The sequence below is a fragment of the Lutra lutra genome, chromosome 12 (assembly GCF_902655055.1).
Source record: "Lutra lutra chromosome 12, mLutLut1.2, whole genome shotgun sequence".
Lineage (NCBI taxonomy): Eukaryota > Metazoa > Chordata > Mammalia > Carnivora > Mustelidae > Lutra > Lutra lutra.
Window position 1 is genome coordinate 36,522,012 of NC_062289.1, and position 21,459 is coordinate 36,543,470.

At 46.4% G+C, this 21,459-nt stretch overlaps 1 protein-coding gene across 11 annotated transcripts in view; it reads right to left on the reverse strand.

Moving 5' to 3' along the window:
- The window catches only part of FHOD3 (formin homology 2 domain containing 3), a 473,175-nt gene that overhangs the window by 8,032 nt on the left and 443,684 nt on the right, over positions 1-21,459 (reverse strand). For 9 of the 11 annotated variants that reach the window (XM_047697413.1, XM_047697412.1, XM_047697414.1 and 6 more), the window contains 4 exons: positions 15,469-15,661; positions 11,621-11,644; positions 9,925-10,099; positions 2,110-2,271 (listed from right to left, as the gene is read on the reverse strand). In XM_047697413.1, the coding sequence (XP_047553369.1) occupies positions 2,110-2,271; positions 9,925-10,099; positions 11,621-11,644; positions 15,469-15,661 (554 nt within the window). The remainder of the gene's footprint in view (positions 1-2,109; positions 2,272-9,924; positions 10,100-11,620; positions 11,645-15,468; positions 15,662-21,459) is intronic. The other 2 variants (XM_047697409.1, XM_047697416.1) reach the window with 1 other exon arrangement.

Below are 21,459 nucleotides of genomic sequence, written 5' to 3' on the forward strand. Positions count from 1 at the left end.
TAGAACCTTTGCTAGAATCAGGGGCAGGGACATGAAAGAACATTGGATCGACCATTTCACAGGCTAAAAATCAACTGGACAAGTCAAAACACTTTACTTAATGAGACTGGGTTGTCACCAGCTGGAAAAGCGGAGCTGAGCCATGGGAACCTGCGAATTGATTAAGACGCCTTCCCTGTGTCCCCACCAGCTGCATATTTCAAGATTTAGGAGGACATTTGGCATGTGCGGTCCTAGTCACCAGCATCAAACATGAACGCAGACATTTAATTATCTTGGAAGATTCTCAAGTGGCTTGGAGGTCGTAAATTTCTACGTTATGGGATGGATTCTGTTTGGTTTCCTGCAATAGCCGGACTATTACTGTCTTCAGCCAAATGAGTGATTGCCCCCAATACATTGGTTATTCATCACCCCCTTGCCTCATCACGGCCATTAAACAATCAAATCAAATATACCATTGTTTGAGATGGAGACCCATACCATGGAAGTTCACATCGATTTTGCAAATTGGTTTTTTTCTTATTCTTTTAACCTCTTGCGAGAAAGCTGGAGTTTATCATCCCCCTTAAAAAGAAATCAAAGTAATTTTCCCCCATCTTAAATTTCTATTGATGGTGCCATTACTAATAAATTAAGCCTGTTACAGATAAACACTTACACACATGCAGGGCTGTATTTGTTGTAGTAACTGCATCGCAGAATAAAATGTGTTTAGCTAAACAAAAAGAATATACGGCTGTTTTGCATAAGATTGGAATGGAAATGATACCACAGGAAATTAGTTTATGTCAACCACAAAAACAGGCAAAATATCTCCCTGGCCAGATTGAAGAGGAAAATTAATTATGACTGTGTTATTGTTCCCAGTGACATTATGTATCTCTCTAAGAATCTGGTTCCTTCTAGGCTAAACCAGAGGGCAGGGTCTACACTCTTTGCCAACACAGGCATCTAACCTGGTTGGGGAGCACATAGCCTAGGCCTCCAGGGACTGGCCAGGTCACTGCCTCCTGCAGTCTCCTTCTCTGAGAGCTCTGGCCCCACAATGCCCACCTTCCATGAGGGCACCCCCCCTGCCTGGCATCCTTTCTCAGCCCTCTCCCTTGGGCTCTGCCGCTCAAACCCTGATCCCCCCTCCCCTGCCCCCCGCCTTGTGTATAATCTCAAAGGTGGCACCAAACTGAGTCTGAGTTCTTACTGAACTCCCGCCTACCCAGAGTCAATCTCCTTTCACTTTGTAGAGCCATTACAGGCAGAGGTAAATAGGCTTCCTTCCTGTGACAGTCAAAATCCCTGTGCCCCTCACCATCCCTGATTCTTGGAGGCAGAGCCGATAGAGACTCAAGCTGGTCTCCTGAGCTGAGTGGCACACCATCGGGACCAGAGGCTGGGGGCTGAGCTCTTTCCTAAAACATGCGAAGGTCACGGCTAATGCAGACATATGTCAAAGGATACAGAGAAACCCAGAAAGCAGCCCCTCAGAGAGCTAGCATGGTACCCACAGGGGCAGCCCCACACCCATCATCCCATGGGCGGGAACAGGCAGAGGGTTCGAAGGGGAAAAATTAATCCCTTTGATTTAGTGGACTTTTCCATTGAGTACCAAAAGAAACAAATCAAACTGGTCAATCTAGATTAACATTAAGTATTCTAAGCACCCCAGTGACCATAAAATCATTGGTTTTCACCTTTGACATGTTTGTGAGCAGCAGTGAATCCCTAGGGGAACCATCTTCAGCTACAAAGTGGCCCGATGCAGAAATACAGCTTCAGCAAAGAATCTGGGGGCAGTGCTTGGCAAATGGCCCCCCTGCACCTACCCCTACACGCCAGATATATTTAAGGGTCTTTCAGACGCTCTTGGGAACAGGCAAGAACTGAGGGAGGCCTGGCCAGAAGTGGCAAATATACTGGACGGGGTGTGGTGCAGCCCCCTCCTCCACACTGGCGAGGAGACCTTTCGTTGGTGAGTTTGGGTGGACCTTCCACGTGTCACTGACTGATGACTAGAGCTGGCTACTCAGTGTCTGCTCCTCCCCAGGCATATTGGTCAGGAGGGCAGGTCCCCCTAGGGCAAGTCCCTCACCCCCGCTCCAAGGCACTTACGAGACTTCCGGTTGGCCCGGGACCGCTTCCTCTCCCGAGGCACCACGCGCTGACTGGGCACCTGGGTGGCCGACTTGACGATGCGATCCATGATCTCATCGGCTGCGTCATCCGTGACGTTAGGGGAGTCATCGGTTCCCATAGTCCAGGAACTGGTGGATCCTGAACCAGAGAGAAGGAACACACTAGAAAAAATGCCAACACATTCTTCCAGGCACAGAGCGCTGCCAGTGACCGGCCATAGCCGCGGCCAGAGCGACAGCATGAGCCTGCCAGACCGCGAGGACACACCCTCACGCATGCGCACTTGGAGCACTTACCTGCTCCCCTGAACACGGCTGCCAAAGGCCTCCGCCCGACCAGCCCCGTGATCCTGGGAGCGCACACATCACAGCACAGAGCACATCACAGATACTCCGCGATGTCCACCCAGTAATGTCCGGAGAAATGGGTTCATTCAGGTCTCTATCCACGGCTCTCTATGCCTAGTGAATGTCAACTAACCCTAACTTCTCTTCTAGTTAAATAGAAACCATGATTTTATAATGGTTTACCTTTGCGCTGCTTAAACTTTTTTTTTTTTTAATACTTTAAGGTTTATTTATTTTTAGAGAAAGAGAGCTAGCACAAGTGAGCGCACGGTGTAGGGGGGCAGAGAGAGAGAGAAAGAGAGAATCTCAAGCAGACTGCCAGCTGAGTACAGAGTCCAACACAGGGCTTGATCTAATGATCCTGAGATCATGATGTGAGCCGAAATCAAGAGTCAACTGCTTAACTGACTGAGGCACCCTGGATTACCTAACCTTTAAAAAATCGAAACAGGAGAGGCACCTGGGTGGCTCAGTTGGTTAAGAGTCTGCCTTCAGCTCTGCTTCTCCCTCTGCCACTCCACTCCCCCGGCTTGTGTTCCTTCTCTCTCTGTGTCTCTCTCAGTCAAATAAATAAATAAAATCTTTTTTAAAAATTAGCATGCTAATTTTTAAAAAAGATTTTATTTATTTATTTGACTGAGAGAGGAAGCAGGGCTTCCTGCCAAGCAGGGAGCCTGTGGCAGGGCTTGATCCCAGGACCCTGGGATCATGACCTGGGCTGAAGGCAGATGCTTAACCGATTGAGCCACCCAGGCACTTCTCTCATACTAATTTTTAAAAGCTTTTGGCATTTGGATATGGACGGCAATCGTTAAGAATAGCTGATCACTGTTCAGTAGATTGTAATTTTTATGGACACATGTTTGTGGTTGAAATTTTACAGTAAATACGTAATATGCTATGATTCACTCCTAATTTCTGCCAGTAAAATGCACATTGCTGAATTGCATACATAAGTAGTTCACACTTTGCAAAAGGAGTAGCAGGATTCCTGGGGTCCCACCACATGCATGTGTCTGAGACCTGTGGCTATAGGTCAACGTGTATTCCAACGACAAAGTTTTGTTGTTTTGTTGTTATTTTAAACATTTGCCGTATGAATGGGAGCACAGCCACAGCACTGGTATATATAAAACCAGTAACTGTATCTTTTCTGCTTATGCCCAAGCTCACTTGATCTACTTGCTTCCATCAGATTAGATTTTCTAGCAACATAAAACCCTTTAAGAATAGGCTCTTCTCAGAAAAGAATTTTTGAAATGGCTAAATTTTTCTGCCTTCTCAGGATGGTTCAGGTGGTCTAATTGGAGGCAAGAGTCCTCACACACTGGCACAGCACTGACACTGGGACCCTTCAGCGCTTCTGAACAATGATCTTTCTCTGAGCAGATAGAGCAGTCAATAGTGCAATTATGTTTTGCCCAGCAATTTCCCAGCGAGTTTTCCCTTTTACCTACTGATTTATAATTCTGTGTCTCATTTTAAAATGCCAAACTATCCTTCCAAAAACACACAATTTTCAATCATCTGTATTTGCTCATAATACATTTTCAGAGCACTGGGCCAAAAATGAAGGCATCCTCTAATCTTCCTACTAAGAATTCCCAATTCTTCCCATCTTAGATGTCCCTAGGGATCTGCTTTCACTGTAATATGTCAGGAGATGCTTCAAAGGGACATGTTGCCATATGTGCAGGATTGCCAGACTTGGTTTTGTGATGATGTCATTCTTTTATGACCTCAGTCCTGATTCTGCTTTTTTATCCCCCCCTCGCCTTGGTTACTTTTCTGCCTGGTAACTGTTTATATGCTTTCTTTCTTTCCACGTATAAGCTTTTTGCCCTGGAACCCTGCACCCACACAGAGCATCAGGGAAACACTACCCACACTTTTTAGAGACTCCAAGAGGCCACTGGCTCACCACAGTCTCTCAAATGTTAGCAAGATTTTTTTGAACTTTATTTATTTTAGAGAAAGAGAGAGCCCACATGTGGGCACATGTGTGTGGGGGGCAGTGCAGAGGGACAGAATCTCAAGTAGCTCCCCTGCTGAGTGTGGAGCCTGACATGCGGCTTGATCTCATGACCCTGAGATCATGACCTGAGTCGAAATCAAGAGTCAGATGCTTGAGCCACCCAGGTGGCCTGCAAGATGTTTATATACACTGGGATGTGGTAGAAGGAATGAGGCATTACAGATTATGATAGCACCATATCACTTTACTTTTTACTTCATTTTTTAAAATATGTAAACTGATAAAACACACTCATACACTCATTGAATCACAATGTTACACACCTGCAACCAAAAGAACATTGTGTGCCAAATATACTTCAATTTTAAAAAAAATGTAAATTGCAGTTGGAAAGAAAACACTATAATTTTAATTTTCCCCTTAAAAATCTAACCTAAAGTAACAGTTTAAATGGGAAATAATTATATCAAAAAGATTATATTTTAATGTAATAAAATTTTGCCTGTGTTTCTGAAAGAATTTCCCTGGATACAGACTTCTAGGTTTAGAGCTTTTCCTCTTGGCAGTTTGAAGATGTCATTTCACTTTCTTCTGACTTCCACAGCTTCTGATAACATGGAGTCCTCATTCTGATGGTTGTAACTTAGAAGGTAATTTATCTTTTCCCTCTGACTTTTTAAAAGATGCTACCTTCGGGGGGGTGGGATTATGGACATTGGGGAGGGTATGTGCTATGGTGAGTGCTGTGAAGTGTGTAAACCTGGCGATTCACAGACCTGTACCCCTGGGGATAAAAATATATTATATGTTTATAAAAAAAAAAAAGATGCTATCTTCATCGCTGGGTTTTAGCAGCCTGCCTACATTACACCTAGGCACAGTTTTCTTTTTATTTATTCTCCTTGGATTTGTTAAGTTTCTTAAAAAGTGGGTTGATACCTATCATCAGCATTGGGAGATTCGTAGACATTAGCTCTTGAGTTAATGCTTCTTGTCCTTCTTTTGCTTCTCCAGTTACACAAAGGCGAGACCATTTGATTACATTTTATTCTGTTCTGTCCACTTTTTCTTCACTATGCTTCACTTTGCACATTTTCTAATAACTTATCTTTGAATGCACTAACCCTTTCCTTTGCTGGGGAGAGTCTGCTCTTAAACCCATCCAATGAGTTCCTTAATGCATATATTTCTTTCGCAGCTCTCGAACATCCATTTGATTATTTTTAAGAATAAGTTCCAATTTGTGGTTGAAATGATCCACTTTTTAATAAATCTGCCTATACTTTCCTTAACATTCTCTAACATTTGCAATGGTTAAAACTTTGTTGCAATTTTCAACATCTGGACCACCTGTGGATCTGCTGCTACTGCCTCCTTTTCCTTGTTGGCCATATATTCATTTCTCCTCTTGGCTCAAATTTGGACCATGCACTGCACTTTGTGTACAGAAAGACGCAGAGACTGGGGTCAGACTCATTTCCCCCAGCCTTCACTCTTTTCTGTGAAGCAGACATGGTGAAGTACTGAGTGGGGTTGGGACCAGACACGGTGAAGTACTAGTGAAGCATCTGTCCCCATCTCTTTCTAAATATCTGTATTTGTTGAAAGTGCTTACTCTAGCTTTGTTTTCTCAGACCTTCAAGGCTACAGATTTCTTCCAGCCTTTCTGGCTCCACTCCCTCCCCTTCTCCATGTTGTCCTGGCACTTGCCAAGGTCTCATGGAGAAAACATTCTAGGAGTTTGGAGATCCTCTACTTCTAATCCCTTGTGCCACATCATGTGGCTATTAGACATTCTGCTGGCTTCTCTCTCCTAGTCGAGTCTTTCTGCCCATAGCAGGTCCAATTCTCAGCCTATGCCCAGGCTTGGCAAATGGCCCTGGAGTGGCATGCTCAGCTCATCTACAATTCTAGTTTGTCTAGCTCTCTTTCCCTTCACAGGTTGCTGATACCCTTAAAAAGAAAGCTCCTGCCATTATTAAAAAAAAAAATTCTAGTTGTTTTAGAAGGAGTGGTGGCCTGCCTGCCCTGCTATGTTCCATCTAGAAGCAGAAGTCCCTGAAAATACAGAGAAACTGAACCTTCCTTTCTAAAATTAATATATTCTCTCTCTTTTAAAATTAATATATTCTGTATGTTCCATTAGGCAAACTAGGTTCCATCTCCCCATGGAGCTCCCCTTGAAACCACCCAGGTAAAGGACCTCAAGGCTCCTGATGGTTGTGGTCAACTCAGTGCAAACATTAATGCTCCCCTTCATCATCATCATCATCTTCTTCTTTTTTTTAAAGACTTTATTTATTTATTTGACAGAGATCACAAGTAGGCAGAGAGGCAGAGAGAGGAGGAAGCAGGCTCCCTGCTGAGCAGAGAGCCCAATGTGGGGCTCAATCACAGGACCCTGGGATCATGACCTGAGCTGAAGGCATGGGCTTTAACCCACTGAGCCACCCAGGCGCCTCTCCCCTTCATCTTCTTGGTGGCCATGTTCCCCTTCATCTTCTTGGTGGCCATGTTCCCCTTCATCTTCTTGGTGGCCATGTTCCCCTTCATCTTCTTGGTGGCCAGGACAGAAAGCCTGCAAGAGCTGCTGGAGGCCAGAGAGTCTAGACTCTCCCATGGAATGTCTTGGGTCTTTTGGAGTACCGAGTTACAAGTGATTCCCATCCACACACTCCAAAACACAGCCGAGCTCTGTTTTTTCTTTTATTCTTATCCCTGTTTGATGTCTCATGTAGAATGATAATCTTTACTGCTAAGCATTTAACTATTTTCTTTACCATCTGACCTTTCCCACTTTTTTCTCTCCTTTAGTATGCCTTCTTGCTCACACATCCTTTCTCTACTTGTCACTACTTGGCTTTTCTGAGAAATGGAGGCCTTTTATAGATAGCACTGACCAAGAAGAGGACACCTCTCCTTCCTTGTAGAAAATCAGATAACCAGGGGCGCCTGGGTGGTTCAGTCAGTTAAGCATCCGACTGTTGATTTCAGCTCAGGTCATGATCTCAGGGTTGTGAGGTCAGGCCCTGTGTTGGGCTCCTAGCTTGGCAGGGAGTCTGCTTGAGATTCTCTCTTCCTCTCCCTCTGTCACCCCCCCCCAACCTCCATGTGCACACACTCTCTCTCAAATAAATAACATGAAAAACAAAAAGAAAATGAGACAATTGGAATGTACCATGTAGAGTGTTCAGGACTGTGGTTCTTCACAGCTTTATCTGCTGTTGGTCACCAAAAGCCTGCTCTTTCATTGATAAAGCAGAATATTTCTGTATTTTCTTCTCCTAACTCCACATCCAAGACTACCTAGAAGTCAGGGAGTTTGGAAAAACCAAACCTCAGAGAACCCCATCTTTGGTTCTTTGACATAATAATAACATTTGCAAGTATTCGGGGTACAGTTTGGGCATCAAGGCTGTAGTAGAAGACAGGACTTTCCTACTTTGGCGTCTGTGTCTCAGGATAACACTGGGGCAAAGGAGGCAGCCCTTCTCCTGTCATCTTAACTGCCTATCAAAGTAAAAACCCTGCTAAAAGGTAAAGACTGAAGTCCAGCATTAAGAAGCAGAGAAAGGAACTAGAGTGATATATTGAACTCACATGAAGTAAAAAAAAAAAAAAAAAATCTGGTAATTTCATAAAAAAGCCTGAAGTGCATTTCCACTAGGGAATTCCACATAAACCTGAGGGATCTGGCACACTGCATGGAAGCCCTTTCAAAACTCCTCCGTCGATGGCAGCTTGTGGTCCTTGAAGCTCCAAGGAACTGTATCTGTCATGTAACCCACTCTCTTCTAAAGAAAACTGGAAACTACAATTATTTTTTATGTTGAAGTTATTATTACTGTATTACTACTATTATTATTATTATTATCCTTTGGTTATATGGAAGAAAGCTGACAACAGCAAAATTTCCAAAGTACCGTCAGTCTGCAAAGGTAGTTAGGAGTCACTGACGGGCCTTCTCCAGGTTGCAGCTCGACATTCCAGCTGCCATCTCGTGAGTCCCAATGTTCTCCTATGCCTGGGACAATGCCTGATGGGCACTGCATGTGCTCACTGCTTTACTGAGTTTTTGTGATAAGTAAGCTAATCCACCACCCAGTTTACCCAGTCTGTTCTCTGTTGTCACCCAGTATAATGACTACCAGAACCACTGTCACATGCCAGAGCATGACAGCTTAGACAATAAGTGATAATGCCTTCCTCGAGGTGCACCTAGCATGTGCCAAGCAAACACTGAGAGGAGAAAGCCTGTCCTCCAGGAGTTTGTTCTCTTTAGTGATAAAGTCTGTAATCTTGAGGCAGCCTGAACTGGGGGCTCGGGAGTCTGTGGAAGGAAGGAGCAGCCCTCTGAGTTGAGGAGTATGGAGGCGGAGGTGGATTCTGGAGGTGAATGGGGCCTGGACTGGCAGAGGAAAGGAGACAGCACCACCAGCGGGGGGGGGGGGGGGGGGGCTCAGAGCAACAGGGTGCAGAGAAGAGTGGTGCCCACATGTGGGGGAGAGTGAGTGCTAAGTGGGGAGACAGGCTGGGACCCAACCGCAGGGCCCCAAGCAACAGCACCAACAGTGTGGGCTGTGTGTTGCAGGCAGTACGGAGACCGAGGAGGGTTCCTGTGCTGTCAGGCTGGATCAAGGACCACCACCAAACATTCTCAGGTCAAAGTGGAGGACCACCACCAAACATTCTCAGGTCAAAGTGGAGGACCACCACCAAACATTCTCAGGTCAAAGTGGAGGACCACCACCAAACATTCTCAGGTCAAAGTGGAGGACCACCACCAAACATTCTCAGGTCAAAGTGGAGGACCACCACCAAACATTCTCAAGTGAAAAAGGCACCTCATTCTGAATTAAGTTATAATTGAGTAAAATTACTAAATAATTTATTGGTGGGATAAAATAGCCCCCACTAAGTTATGAAACAAACCTAGAAACTCTTATCTGTCTTTACAATCTTTAGTTTTCATTTCTTCCTTGCCTGTAAAGATTTAAAAAGGCAAAAGGGGCTGTGCTTGAATCCAGCAAACTTTCCTACACAGGGCCAGCCAGTGAAAACCTGGGGCTCTATGGGCCCCACTTGTCTCTGCCACAACCAGCCAACTCTGCCACCGCCGCATTCACGCACCATGGACAGCACCCACACCCGTCAGCCTGGCTACATTCCAGGGAAAATCTCAGGTATAAAACAGGTGGCTGGCTGAATTGGGCCTGGGGCCATGGCTGGCTGTCCCCTGCTTTAACCCATAAGGGTCCATTCATAACCAAAACTCCTCCCATGTGAATTAAGTTACCCTGCTGGAGGGCCCTGTGCTTTGGAGATGAAGTACTACAGTGAGCCCCAGAGATGTGAGTGAAGGCAAGGGTCTAGGTCAGCACGGGCGGGCCTCAGCCGATACTTCCTGGGCATTGTCACCTGCACCACCATGACGGGGACCCCCCCAACCGCCCCCCTGCCAGGAGTCACCTCGGCTTGCTCGGCTGCGTGTGCGGACACCTAGCACCGGGGTGGCATCTTCCAGCGCCGGCGATGAGGTCTTCAACACAGCCTTCATGTTTTCATGCTCTGTGGCATCCTCCGCATAGCTCAGGCCCTGCGGCGGGCTCAGGGGTGCCGGAGAGCTGCTGGAGAACTTGCCCGACTGCAAGACCAAAGTAGGGGAAAGGGCGTGAGATGACTCCCCAGAACACCAACTTCCATTGAGGAAAAAACCTCCTTGTTTGTGTGCATTCCAGAGACACATTCTCCACCGCTGTCCCTAACATTTTCCTTATGCCAATGACAAACATCCAGACAGACGGGAAGTTCTCTTATCAGAAAGAAGAGCTCTGGTCCCAGAAGGCCCATACCCTTCCCTCCCCCACAGCTGCCCTCAGTGGGTGCTAAGGACCAAGGATACCAACCCTGGGAAGAACTCAGAAACCCCACCTGTTTCTAACACCAAAGCCCTGATATGAGAATTTAAATATGCCCAGTCAATCAAATGTATTAAGTTTTTTTTTTTAATTTAGCATCAGAGAGCAGTTAAAATTTTCTTATAGATCATTTAGGATGTTAGCATTTTAGAAGTGGGATTCAGTCACAGAATCCTACTATGGTAAAAGCACTGGGAAGAATCTTTCCAGAGCTACTCCCATCCCACTTGACAGAGAAGGAAACTGAAGCCCTCCAGATTCAGTGACTTGCCAAAGGCCCCAAGGGAATCAATTTCAGGCCCCCGGCCAGCATGTGACACAGATACTCATGCTGAAATGGAGTTTGGCCGCACTCATTGCTTCTGGCTGTGTCAGACAAGGGGTTGCTTGAAAATGCATCAAACATACATGATCATATCCTCTAACTGTAGCTCAGCAAAGAATCAGGGCATATATGTTTTACAAGAGGTACGCTAGAACACTGGGCCCTATGTACACAAGGCCAAACAGCTGATGAGAAGGAGAAAGTCAGATTAATGTTTGCAAAGAGCAGTCCCACAGATTCCTGGCTTCTTTTCATCAAGTGTCTCAGCCATGGCAACAGAGCCCAGGACACATCTGCTTGTACCATCTGCTTGCCCCCTCATCTTCTGGGGTCAATCAGCCCTGACGTCGTCTCTGGTTCTCCCATCTGCACCAGGGCCAGGAGGAGGAGCCCCTAACATCCCACCCCTGCAAACATGACTTCCAGTGAGTCCGATGGATGCCGGCTGAGAAAAGGGACACAAGTCAATGGCTGCCCCTGAGCAATGACCACATCTGTGGTCACTGTCCCACTTTCTCTTTGGTTTTAGGGCTCTTTTCATGGTTATTCTAGAATCCAGTTTTCATACTGGGGTTGCCCAAAGGCTCAGCCAAGGGGCTGGAGGGAAAATTCCCTGTCTACTTCTCTAATATTGGGAAAATATCTCCAATATTAGACCAGCTGAACTTGTCATTCTTGACAGGGCCTGGGACTGAGGGAGACTTGGGAAATACAGTTAGCCTTTTGATTCCTGGCATCCCCATCATGATGAGAACCCGTGTAAGGAGGTTAGTGATCACACGGAAAGCAACCAGAAAACAATCATGCATGGTTTAGAGCACTGGTTGGTGCTGATGCCTCATGCTGCTTAGGTTAGGTTAGACTCTACAGCACGCTTGGGAAGGTCAACTGTTGCCTTCTTCATGTTCAGAAACAGTCCTACCTCCATGTCATCCTCTTCATCAGTCTACCCGAGCGGACAGGACAGGATGGAAAAGACAGAAGGGATTCTTAGAAGGTACAGAGATTAGCATATCTCAATGTCACACCATATTCCAAATAAAAAAACTGGCCGCCACAACCAGGGTCCGTCCTCCTGATGCAGGAACTGCCAGACCCCGACTGCATAGCCCTCCTCCTGCCTGTGGCCAGGTGCTCCCTCTCTGAGCCCCAAAGCCAGTTCTGAGTAATGTCAGGAGGCATTTGTGGGGCTCCAGACCAACCTCCTGAGGCCATCCAAGGGTGCCTAGCCAGCGTACCTGGTATCCTGACTACTGGAGACCTCACTCCCAGCTCCATGCTCTGCTCCTCAGCTGCCCACATCCTGTGGAACCCATCACAACCTGCCAGTCATCAGGGCCTCTACATGTGAACCAGCCTCTACGTGCCTGGTGCTCCCTGTCAGCTGCTATCCCCCTCTCACCCGGAGAGCTTGAGCCTCCCTGCCCAGGCTGCCGGGTCTGGCCCTCCGTGAATCCTGCCACACCCACCAGACAGAACAAGCACAACAGTTGCCCAAGCGGAATGGGTCCCATTACTCTCTCCTCAGAAACATGAAATTCAGTCCTTTTAAAAATCTTACCCGCCCCTCATGGAGGCTTTCTGAGAGAACACGCCCAACTTTTAATTATCCCAGATAAACTTCTTGAAGCACCTTTTAAATAAATATCCCTCTCCTAAAAATAAACTGAGGGTGAACGTCATGTCCATCTCTTGGTTTAGATGAAAAATACCCTCAGTGTAACCTGTGTTTCCACTGAGGTTACAAAGCCAGGCCCGCAGATTGGACACAAGGTTTTTAAGAACCAACTCAACTTTCAGGAGCTGAAATGACAAAATGTTTCTGGCTCGCCACGTTTCCCACAACCCTCAGGCAAGTGGCACTACACCCAGAGAAGACTGTCCTCTCTATTTCTATGTCTACCTTAGAGCTTATTTATTTAACCAGGATTGTTGGTATTTTCTCAGCCATCAGCCCAAGTGCAAGGCACTACGTATACAAAATCTCTAGCCTTCTCAATGCTAAAAGGAACTAGCATTCCCTTTTTCTAGAAGACAAAGCTGAGATGACATGCCTGCAAAACTGAAGGAAATATTTAAAATAGTCAGGACAGCAGAGGGGGTGCTCTCCTCAGTTGCAGCCACCAACAAGAAGCAGCCTAACTTACAACCCAAGAGGGATGAAGATTCTCTCCTCACCTGGCAACAGCCCAGCCAATGAGAAACTGCCACAACTCAGCCAATGAGAAACCACTGCCACCCTGAATGCTTACTTTCTTCCAAGGGACTTTCACTGGAAGCAGCCCTTCCCAATGTCCTCTTTGCTCAATAAATTAATGTTCCTCTCCTTTGTTCTCTGGACCTGCCTATGCTTTGGTCATAGCCTGCATGTCCCAAATTGCAGTTCGTCTGCCATTCCTGAATAAACTAATTTTGCTGCTAAAATAACAGCTGGTTCATTTTCAAGGTCAACAGTGCTCCCCCATGAGCCCTGATGGGGAGGTCCTGGGACTGATGGCCTGAGGTCTTGCAGCCCATCTTGAGTATGATGACAGCAGACAGGGCCACGGCATCTTGTGCTGCTTGCCTTGTCTGTGTCACTATTTTGTCTAGAGCTAGCTCAGGGCACAAGGATGAGGAATCCCCTAGTTTCTCACTGACTTCTACCTGGGAGGGCTCCTGGATTTTGAGAAAAGCAGCCTGCACTTCAGAAGCAGAGAAAGAAGAGGAGCGCCAGGCACACAGGGGCAGATATAGGGTAGACTCCAAACGCAGGGTCTTTGGATTTTACCCAGATTTCACTGTGTCTTAAACAATAATTGTTTTCCTAAAATCATCTCTAATTGCTACCACTTCTGCATTCATTTTACCCAGCATCTATATTAAAAATGATTTTCCCTAAAAATCATTTCCAGCTCTAACGTTCAGGGACTCCATCTATTGCTAGGTTTTGTTTTTAGTGGTTTAAGTTGTGTATGTGTGGCTTTCTAATCATGAGGACATCCTTGGGGTATAAGTTTGTCTTCTACTGCAGTTGCACATGTGGGAACACCAGGGGAACCTAATTCAGAGTCCGGAAAAGCAGCTCTACACTTCGTCTTGAGCAACAATATCCAAATCTTCCAGCAGATGGCAGTCTCTCTACGTGAATGATGCCACTTTGGCCACCGAAAATTGGACCCCGTGGAGGATGAACCCTGAAGCCAGCTCTGTCCACATATGAATGGTAATTTAAATATTTTTGACTCAAACTCTAGAAACATTTACCCTTGTTTATAAATAGGCAAGCTGAATGTTTTCAGAGAAGGGCAGAATTCGAAAATTAGTGGGATCTGTAAAAAAAAAAAATCTCAAGAATTTGGCAAGAAATTTTTGTGTTTTCATAACTATTAAGCCTATTGGGCTTGTAGTTTTCACCTGCCAATGTGTCTCACTTCTTCAGAAACAAGGAAGCCCCTTTTAAAACTTTTAAAAATAACACCTTGGAATGAAAAGTGGGCACAGTTTGCCCAGATGGATTCAGTTTGCTTCCAATTGCTGTCCTCTGGGAGGCTATACGTCCTACCAAACCCAGATTTCAGCTGGTGGCATGGGAATTCGGAACTGCAGCAGGCTATACAAAGGGCTCCTCTGCAGAGAAGTGATGTAAGGGTTGAGAAAATTGTGGGTGAACAAGGAGTCTGGGTGAGGGGATGAGTCCCTGGTTGTTCTTAGAAATGTCTTAAAATTACAACAAAATTTCTGAGCTGATAGATCCTGTCTCCATATCCCTCAAGAATGTGGCCAGTAACCACGTGCCCTCTGTTTCTCCTACAACATGCACACCTACCTGGAGACAGTGGGTAGAACTGATTTGATTCCTCCCCCAAAGAAATCTGCCTAATTTGAGCTCAGTGGAGGCTTGCAACCCTTAGAATGATAGCACTCTACCGCTTGGACATTTACCCAACCTATTCTCTGTATCACTGAGTGCCAATGTGCTTCGCAGATCCATATACAGGTGAGTTAAGTTTCCTAAAGACCCACCAGAAAGAGGCACCTGCATGGTGGGTCTTCATCTCTGGCATCTTCACACATCCCTTTCCCTTCCACTTACAGAGCGTCTTGCATCTGAACGCCCACAGCACCTGTGGCCTGCAGGGTTCCAGGCTGAGGTGGGAGAGGGGAGCCCAGGAATAGGGGAAGCACACAAGCATGCGGGTGCCCACTCCCACTCCCAAGGGGCTGTGGGGAACTCCTGTTGGATTCACCGTTCTGTGGATCTCTTCCCATGTGAAGGTTCTCTGACCCAAGGGACCCTCAGATTGTGTCTTTGAGCAACCACATCCATTTTTTCTTGATTCAGTGCCTTGAATGGGTCCATGTGTCAACTGGTTGTACAGCACGTTAGAATGATTAAAATCCTGACTCAATTCCCAAATCAGTATATCTGTCTTCCTAGGACACGTGGCACTGTCTTTTATATTTTTTCTTTTCTTCCACTTTTACCCACATTCCAGAGGTTGAAAACGGCATCAAGCTTTTCACAACACCACAGCCTACAACACCCCGACATGGGTTAAAGTTCCTCTTCTAGCCACATAGCCTTAATTCACATGGACTTATCCCATGTCTGTCATAATAGCAGATTTTCACAGTAATAGGAGAGGAAGAGTTTAAGAGCACTTTTTAAAAGATGGCATTTTTTTCCACAAAAAAAAAAAAAAAAAAAAAAAAGATCAGCCCCACACTGCGGGGGTTCATCTACTTTTACAACAAACGACACAAAGCGACAGGTTTCACAGAACTTACATCAGTGATCATCTTCCCTCTGGTCTTATTTCTCTCTCTGTGGTTGGCCCGTTTCTGTTTCTGCTGCAAAACCCTTTCCCTGGTGGTGCGATACTCCAGCGCGAATTCACTGAGGATCCTGCAGAACTTGTTTATGTTGACTTCCCGAATTGCGTAAGGCGGGTGCCCCATGAACAGCAAAAAGGAATGGAACCTGCAATGGAAAAGCCAATAGCGGTGATGATGCCAGTTCTAAGGAACAAAAAACCAATGGTCTAAAAACTCCCAGCAGGAAACCAGTCAGGCAGGCAGTGCTCTTCATTCCTGGGGCTCTGGGGTTGAGTCTTCTGGAACCGCCACTTCAACCGGAAGTCCAGTTCAACTCACTTTCTCGCTGATGGAGGATGTCTAGGTGGTGGGATTTCAGGATTTAGTTACTGTTTTGTTTGCTTCTCGGTGGTTTACTGTTTTTCTAAAATGTATGTGCAACAAACACTTTTGTAATATTTTCAAGAAAACACTGCACAAGTTTCTAGCTTATGTAAGAGCTGAATACGGAATAAGGAAATGCAGCTTAGTGACTCCTTGAGAACCTGCTGTAATGATTACTGGAATAAACCCAATCACATGAGCTGTTAATGGATGGTTTGTAAAAATGCTGATTAAGTTTTCTGTGAGTAAATACTCTGAAATATTTTCTCATGATATTACATACAATCCCCCCCCCCTTTTTTTTTGAGAGTGTGCACAAATGAGTGGGGGAGGGCGCAGGGGCAGAGAGAAAGGGAGAGAGAGAGAAAATGCTAAGCAGGCTCCATGCCGGCTGTGGAGCTCAACATAGGGCTGGGTCTCATGACCCTGGGATATGACCTGAGCTGAAATCAGGAGCCTGATGCTTAACTGACTGAACGACTCAGGTGCCCCACATACAATCTTAATTTCATTCAAAAACACCACATAAGTAGCCCCAAATAAATTTCAGCTATTTAACTTTATAAATTAAAAACTATTGGATTTTTTTGACAAACACTTTGTAAAAGAAATTAAATAAGCAAATATGTACACCATCTTTAGTTATAATGAAATGAGAAAGAAGATACTAGGAGACAGAGGGACATTAGTATGTAGACCAGTCTTATATAAATGATACCACTATTTGTGGACAACTACTTTTGTTTTTGATCATTCTAATTTGTACAATATGAATAGGGGTTTCGTTTTGTTTTGGAGTGAGGGAAATGGGCCTATTCTTTATGTGAAGAATAATACAGTAAAACAGACAACTTGTAATTAAAGGGGCTGAAAAAATGCTGTTTAAAGTCAGAAAATTTAGCTAGAACTATAAAGCTCTTTGAGGAACACAGACTGTAAGTTTTCATGACTTTGGATTACCCAATGATTTTGTTCTTATATGGCCACCAAAACTATCAGCAACCAAAGAAAAAAATAGATAAACTCGACTTCATCAAAATTAAACACTTGGGTGTCTCAAAAGGCCACTATCATGAGTGAAAAAACAACCCACGGAATGGGAGAGAATTTGTAAGTCATGTGTCTGATAAGAAATTTGTATCCAGGAAATATATATATATATTACAACCCAACATTGAAAAGACAAAGAAAATATGGACAAAGGATGTGAACAGACATTTCTCCAAAAAAGATACAAAAATAGCTAATAAGTGCCTGAAAAGTTGTTTCATATCACTAGGAGAATGAAAATCAAAACTACAGACAGTAACAAGAGTGGGTGAGGACTCAGAGAAACTAGAGCCCTCATAATGCATCAGGCAGAGACATAAAATGGTTCAGCTGCTATGGAAAAGTCTGGCAGTTCTTAAAAAGTTAAACACAGGGTTACCCTATGACCTAGCAATTTTGCTCCTATGTATATACCTGGAAGAAAAGAAGATGCGTGACTACACAAAACCTCTATAGAAATGTTCGTAGCAGCAATAATCATAACAGCCAAAAAGTAAAGATGATCCAAATGTCCAACAAATGAACAGGTTAACAAAACGTGGTCCATCCATACAAGGTACCGCGCAAGCGGCCCCACTTCCTCTCTCATCTCAACTGGACCCAGCCGCAATGGACTCAAGATTCCTTAAGAAGCCTCAGGCCCCAGGGCTGGTGTGCGGGGATCCTACAGGGACACTGAGATGGCTGAAAGCCTGCAATAGGAGGGGCGGGGAGGCCATTCCATTGGGAGGACCACGGGCTCTGAAAGGTGTCTAGTCCCAGCTGTTTCCTGTCTCTCATCCTACAAGATTCTGCCCAACCATCACCTCCGCAGAGAAGCCTGATCTGTTTTATAAAACAGCACTTTGTCATTCCCTGTGTTGATTACACTCTTGATCCTTCTTCCTGGCTCTTACTCCTACCTGACACCAGAGAGGGCAGATAGGATCTATGATGCGGTAGCATAGGGTAGCGCACGCAAGAAAAATTGAGGGGATGATCCCTCAGTCTCTTTGCTCTGTTCCGCCATCCACTCTTTCCCTCAAGTGTGCCAATGATTACGGGGTCTGGCCCAAGAAGGGGAGGGGTGGATTTGGGGGTACCAGGAAGCCAGTGTGGGTGTTGCTTGTCTCCCCATCTCTACCCCTGGAGTGCCAGCCCCTTGCTGAGTTCTCCAGAGGCCTCCATCCACTGGCCCCCGGGCTCCAGTGCCCATCATTGCGTGCGTAACTCAGCCCAATGAGTGAGTCTACTGGCACGGGCATGCGAGGCTGCTGCAGAGGGGGCAGTGTGAAAAGAAAGGGGAATATGCACATTCAGGCTTGCAGAATGAGATCTTCTTAGCCATGCAATGGTTTTTGAAAGCTGATGGTCGAAGTTCTTTTATCTGCCACTTTACCAAGAGGACACCCAGTGGAGTAACTAAGGGAGGGCCAGACAGGAAGGGGAGGTGGGAGCGCCAGCTGCTTTCACTCCACGACCAAGGCGAGCAGGGAAGGTAGGTGGCTAGATATGGGTTCTCATCTCTCTCCAAGGAGAACCTGCACCAGAGAGAGGTCTGTTGAGAGGCTACGGTGCACTGAGGCCAAGAGGGATTTCTGTCCCATCAGGAGGTCCCTGTGCAAGACAAAGGGTTCCAGACCCAAACAGAACATGCCTGGCAGAATGCAAACAGCAGCATGGTAAGCTGAGGAAGCAGGAGGGTCTGGCCAGACTCCTCAGCCTTCATGGGATCCTGTGTGGTGTACAGCAGACCCTAGGGAACACAGAGGGTGTGAGCAAAGAGCCTGAAGGGTGTGAGGGGATGAGTGGAGCAGAGAGAGGGGAGACCCGACGACTTGTCCCTTTAGCTGCCAATCACAGCAGGGGGTGCCAGCAGACATGGGCCTATCCTGTCCTCATACGAGGCCCGTGAGGTTCCAGATGGCTCCATCTGGGAACCTATCTCCCCTTCTTCTCCACTGAGCACTAGAAATCACTATTCTTCCCCAAGGACAACTTTGAGAGGGATGAGTTGAACTCCTGAAGACCAAACACTCAGGAGATAAAAAGTTTAGCTGTTTACATTACTGGCTGGGTCAGCAGACCTGTCAGGCAGTGGTCATTAAGGAGCTGGACTGGACAGTGAGGGGAGCCAAGTTCTTTTCTCTGCATATCTGAGTGTCATGAGAACAGATCCGCAGTTCTACTGCCTGTGAGGGTCTGGGCTCGCCCCCAGGAGCCAGATAACCTTCACACCCTGAGAACCTCTGAGCCGTGCCTGTGGGACATCGGCATCTTTCAAAAAAGTGCCCTGTTGCATGAATTCCTAATTACACAGATAAAAAAATAACTCTCACACTTGCAGGTGAGGAAAAAAGATGAAGGCCTAGCGGCTTCCAACTTTCTGCTCCAAAGTCCTCTGTTTAGGCTGATCTGCACACCGCCTCGACTAGGGTTTTACTCTCTGGGTCTCAGCTGTCCAGCGTGTAAAGGGAACATGTTAGACCACAGCAGTCACAGGCAATGCTCCTGGGAAATGCTGGTCGTGGGGAGGGAGAGAGGAAGGACAGCCTTCAGGGCTCTCGGGCCTCCATGGCCATTTCAACAAAATAATCCTACTTTCATCACTTCTGCGTATGGTGTTCCCGCTAACAACTTCAACTGAAGCCAGGGTGCTATGGTTTGGTGTCTTGTCTTGGCGACTACCTGGACTCATGCCCCTTTTACATCCATGATTCATTCCTAGCTCGTGCTGGGCATCCCCAGTGGGACGGGCACCAGGGAGGAGATAGGAACCTGGGTCATGTGAAAGCAACTGTCATTTGGGTAACCAGCTTACCAGGGAGAATGGGACAATCAGAGCAATCATTATGTGCATTTTATACACACACACACATACACGAAAACACACACAGATGCCTATAGCTTAAGGAACAGCTGCATCACCAAGATGAGTTTTTACCTGTCTGGGATAAAATGGCTAATGGGATCAGGCCTAACAGCTTTACAAGGCCTTCAGAAAATTGCTCCAGATTCATAACATTCCAAGTGGAAACTATTTGTTTATTCGAGCAGTTTTGAGTTGGAAATTGCTCGTGTCCTACTAAGCATGGAGGGCCAGAGCCACTCACATTCCTGGACTCCGCTTGTTAAACTCGTTAAAAGCACAGTGTATCTTGATTTCAATGGGAAGTCTCTGATCAGTCCCTCTACCCCAGAGGTCCCTGTAAGGTCAAGGTGGAGTGCAGTGAGAGGGGTTTACAACTGATTTCCTGAAGTACAAGTAGTGGACTGTGGTCAACCTGGAAGGAAGATTCTCTTCCCTACTCTTGCCCTGGCTAACATCTAAAGACTACCACTACCTTCTCCACCCAGCAACAGTCTGGATCAAAACCCAGAAGGTGTACAGTTACGGAAGCAACAAAGGTGGGTAAGAGCTCTCAGGCAGACAAGACAATTACGTTGTTAAAGTGCTGGTGGGTTCAAAGAGGGTGAAGGAAGGAACAAAAAAAGAAGGTTAAAGGAGGGTGGGAGAGAAGGGAAGAGATAAAAAGTTAATTTAAAAAAATACAACACTAATAAGGATAAAAGAAAATACTGCCCATCTGTTTAAAAAAAATAATCAAGTGCTTGGACACCAGCCTGGGAATGCACTCGAGAGGCAGCAGGTCTCCTGGAAAAGCCCCAAGGGGTGGGTTCCCTTCACAGAACCACGACGAGGCCTGTCTCTGAAGGCCTGTCACCAGAGCACCTGCTCTGGGTGGACCCCAGCCTGCAGGTCTGGGGACAGGCCCATCTACTTAGTAAGGCCCAGGACAGAGCAGCTGGACCCCGAAGGCCAGGCCAAGAAGCCTACAACCATACTCTGATATCACCCAGAAGAGAGTGGTGGTGCGTGGTCAGAACCGGCCTGGCCCAGGAAGTCAGAAGACCCACGTTTGGGTCTGGGTATGGCTCCTGCTTACAGGTGAGCCAGCCCTGGACAGCAGTGGAGAAGGCCTGGACCCCAGCCAGCCTCTGTGCAGGCAGGCAAGGCCTCCTGCAGCCCTGTGCATCTCAGGGGCCTCTTGGGTCCCGTGACTCTAAGGGCGGCTACCCAGAGGGTGACACTGGTGGTGGGCCCAGGCCTCACCCAGGCAGGCCACAGCAGGTGGGAGGTCTTGGAGGGAACACTGCAGATCATATAAAGGAGTTTTACTGACAACAAGTCAAACGGCCCTGCAAGGACACAGGCTGTGTGCACACAGACCTGTTCAAACAGATGTAGACATACAGGCTCTACTGGTCAGATTTCAGAGAGGTGGGACGCCTGGGTGGCTCAAGCCTTCCACTCAGGTCATGATGCCAGGGTCCTGGGATTGAGCTCCAAATCGGGCTCCCTGCTCTACAGGAGGCCAGCTTCTCCCTCTCCCGCTCCCCCTGCTTGTGTTCCCTCTCTCGCTGTGTCATTGTCAAATAAATAAAATAAATCTAAAAAAAAAAAAAAGATCTGAGAGAGGCGATTCCAGATTAAGTGTGATTTTTGGATCACACTATCTCTGAGATTGCTTGCAACCTCAAAATCCAATG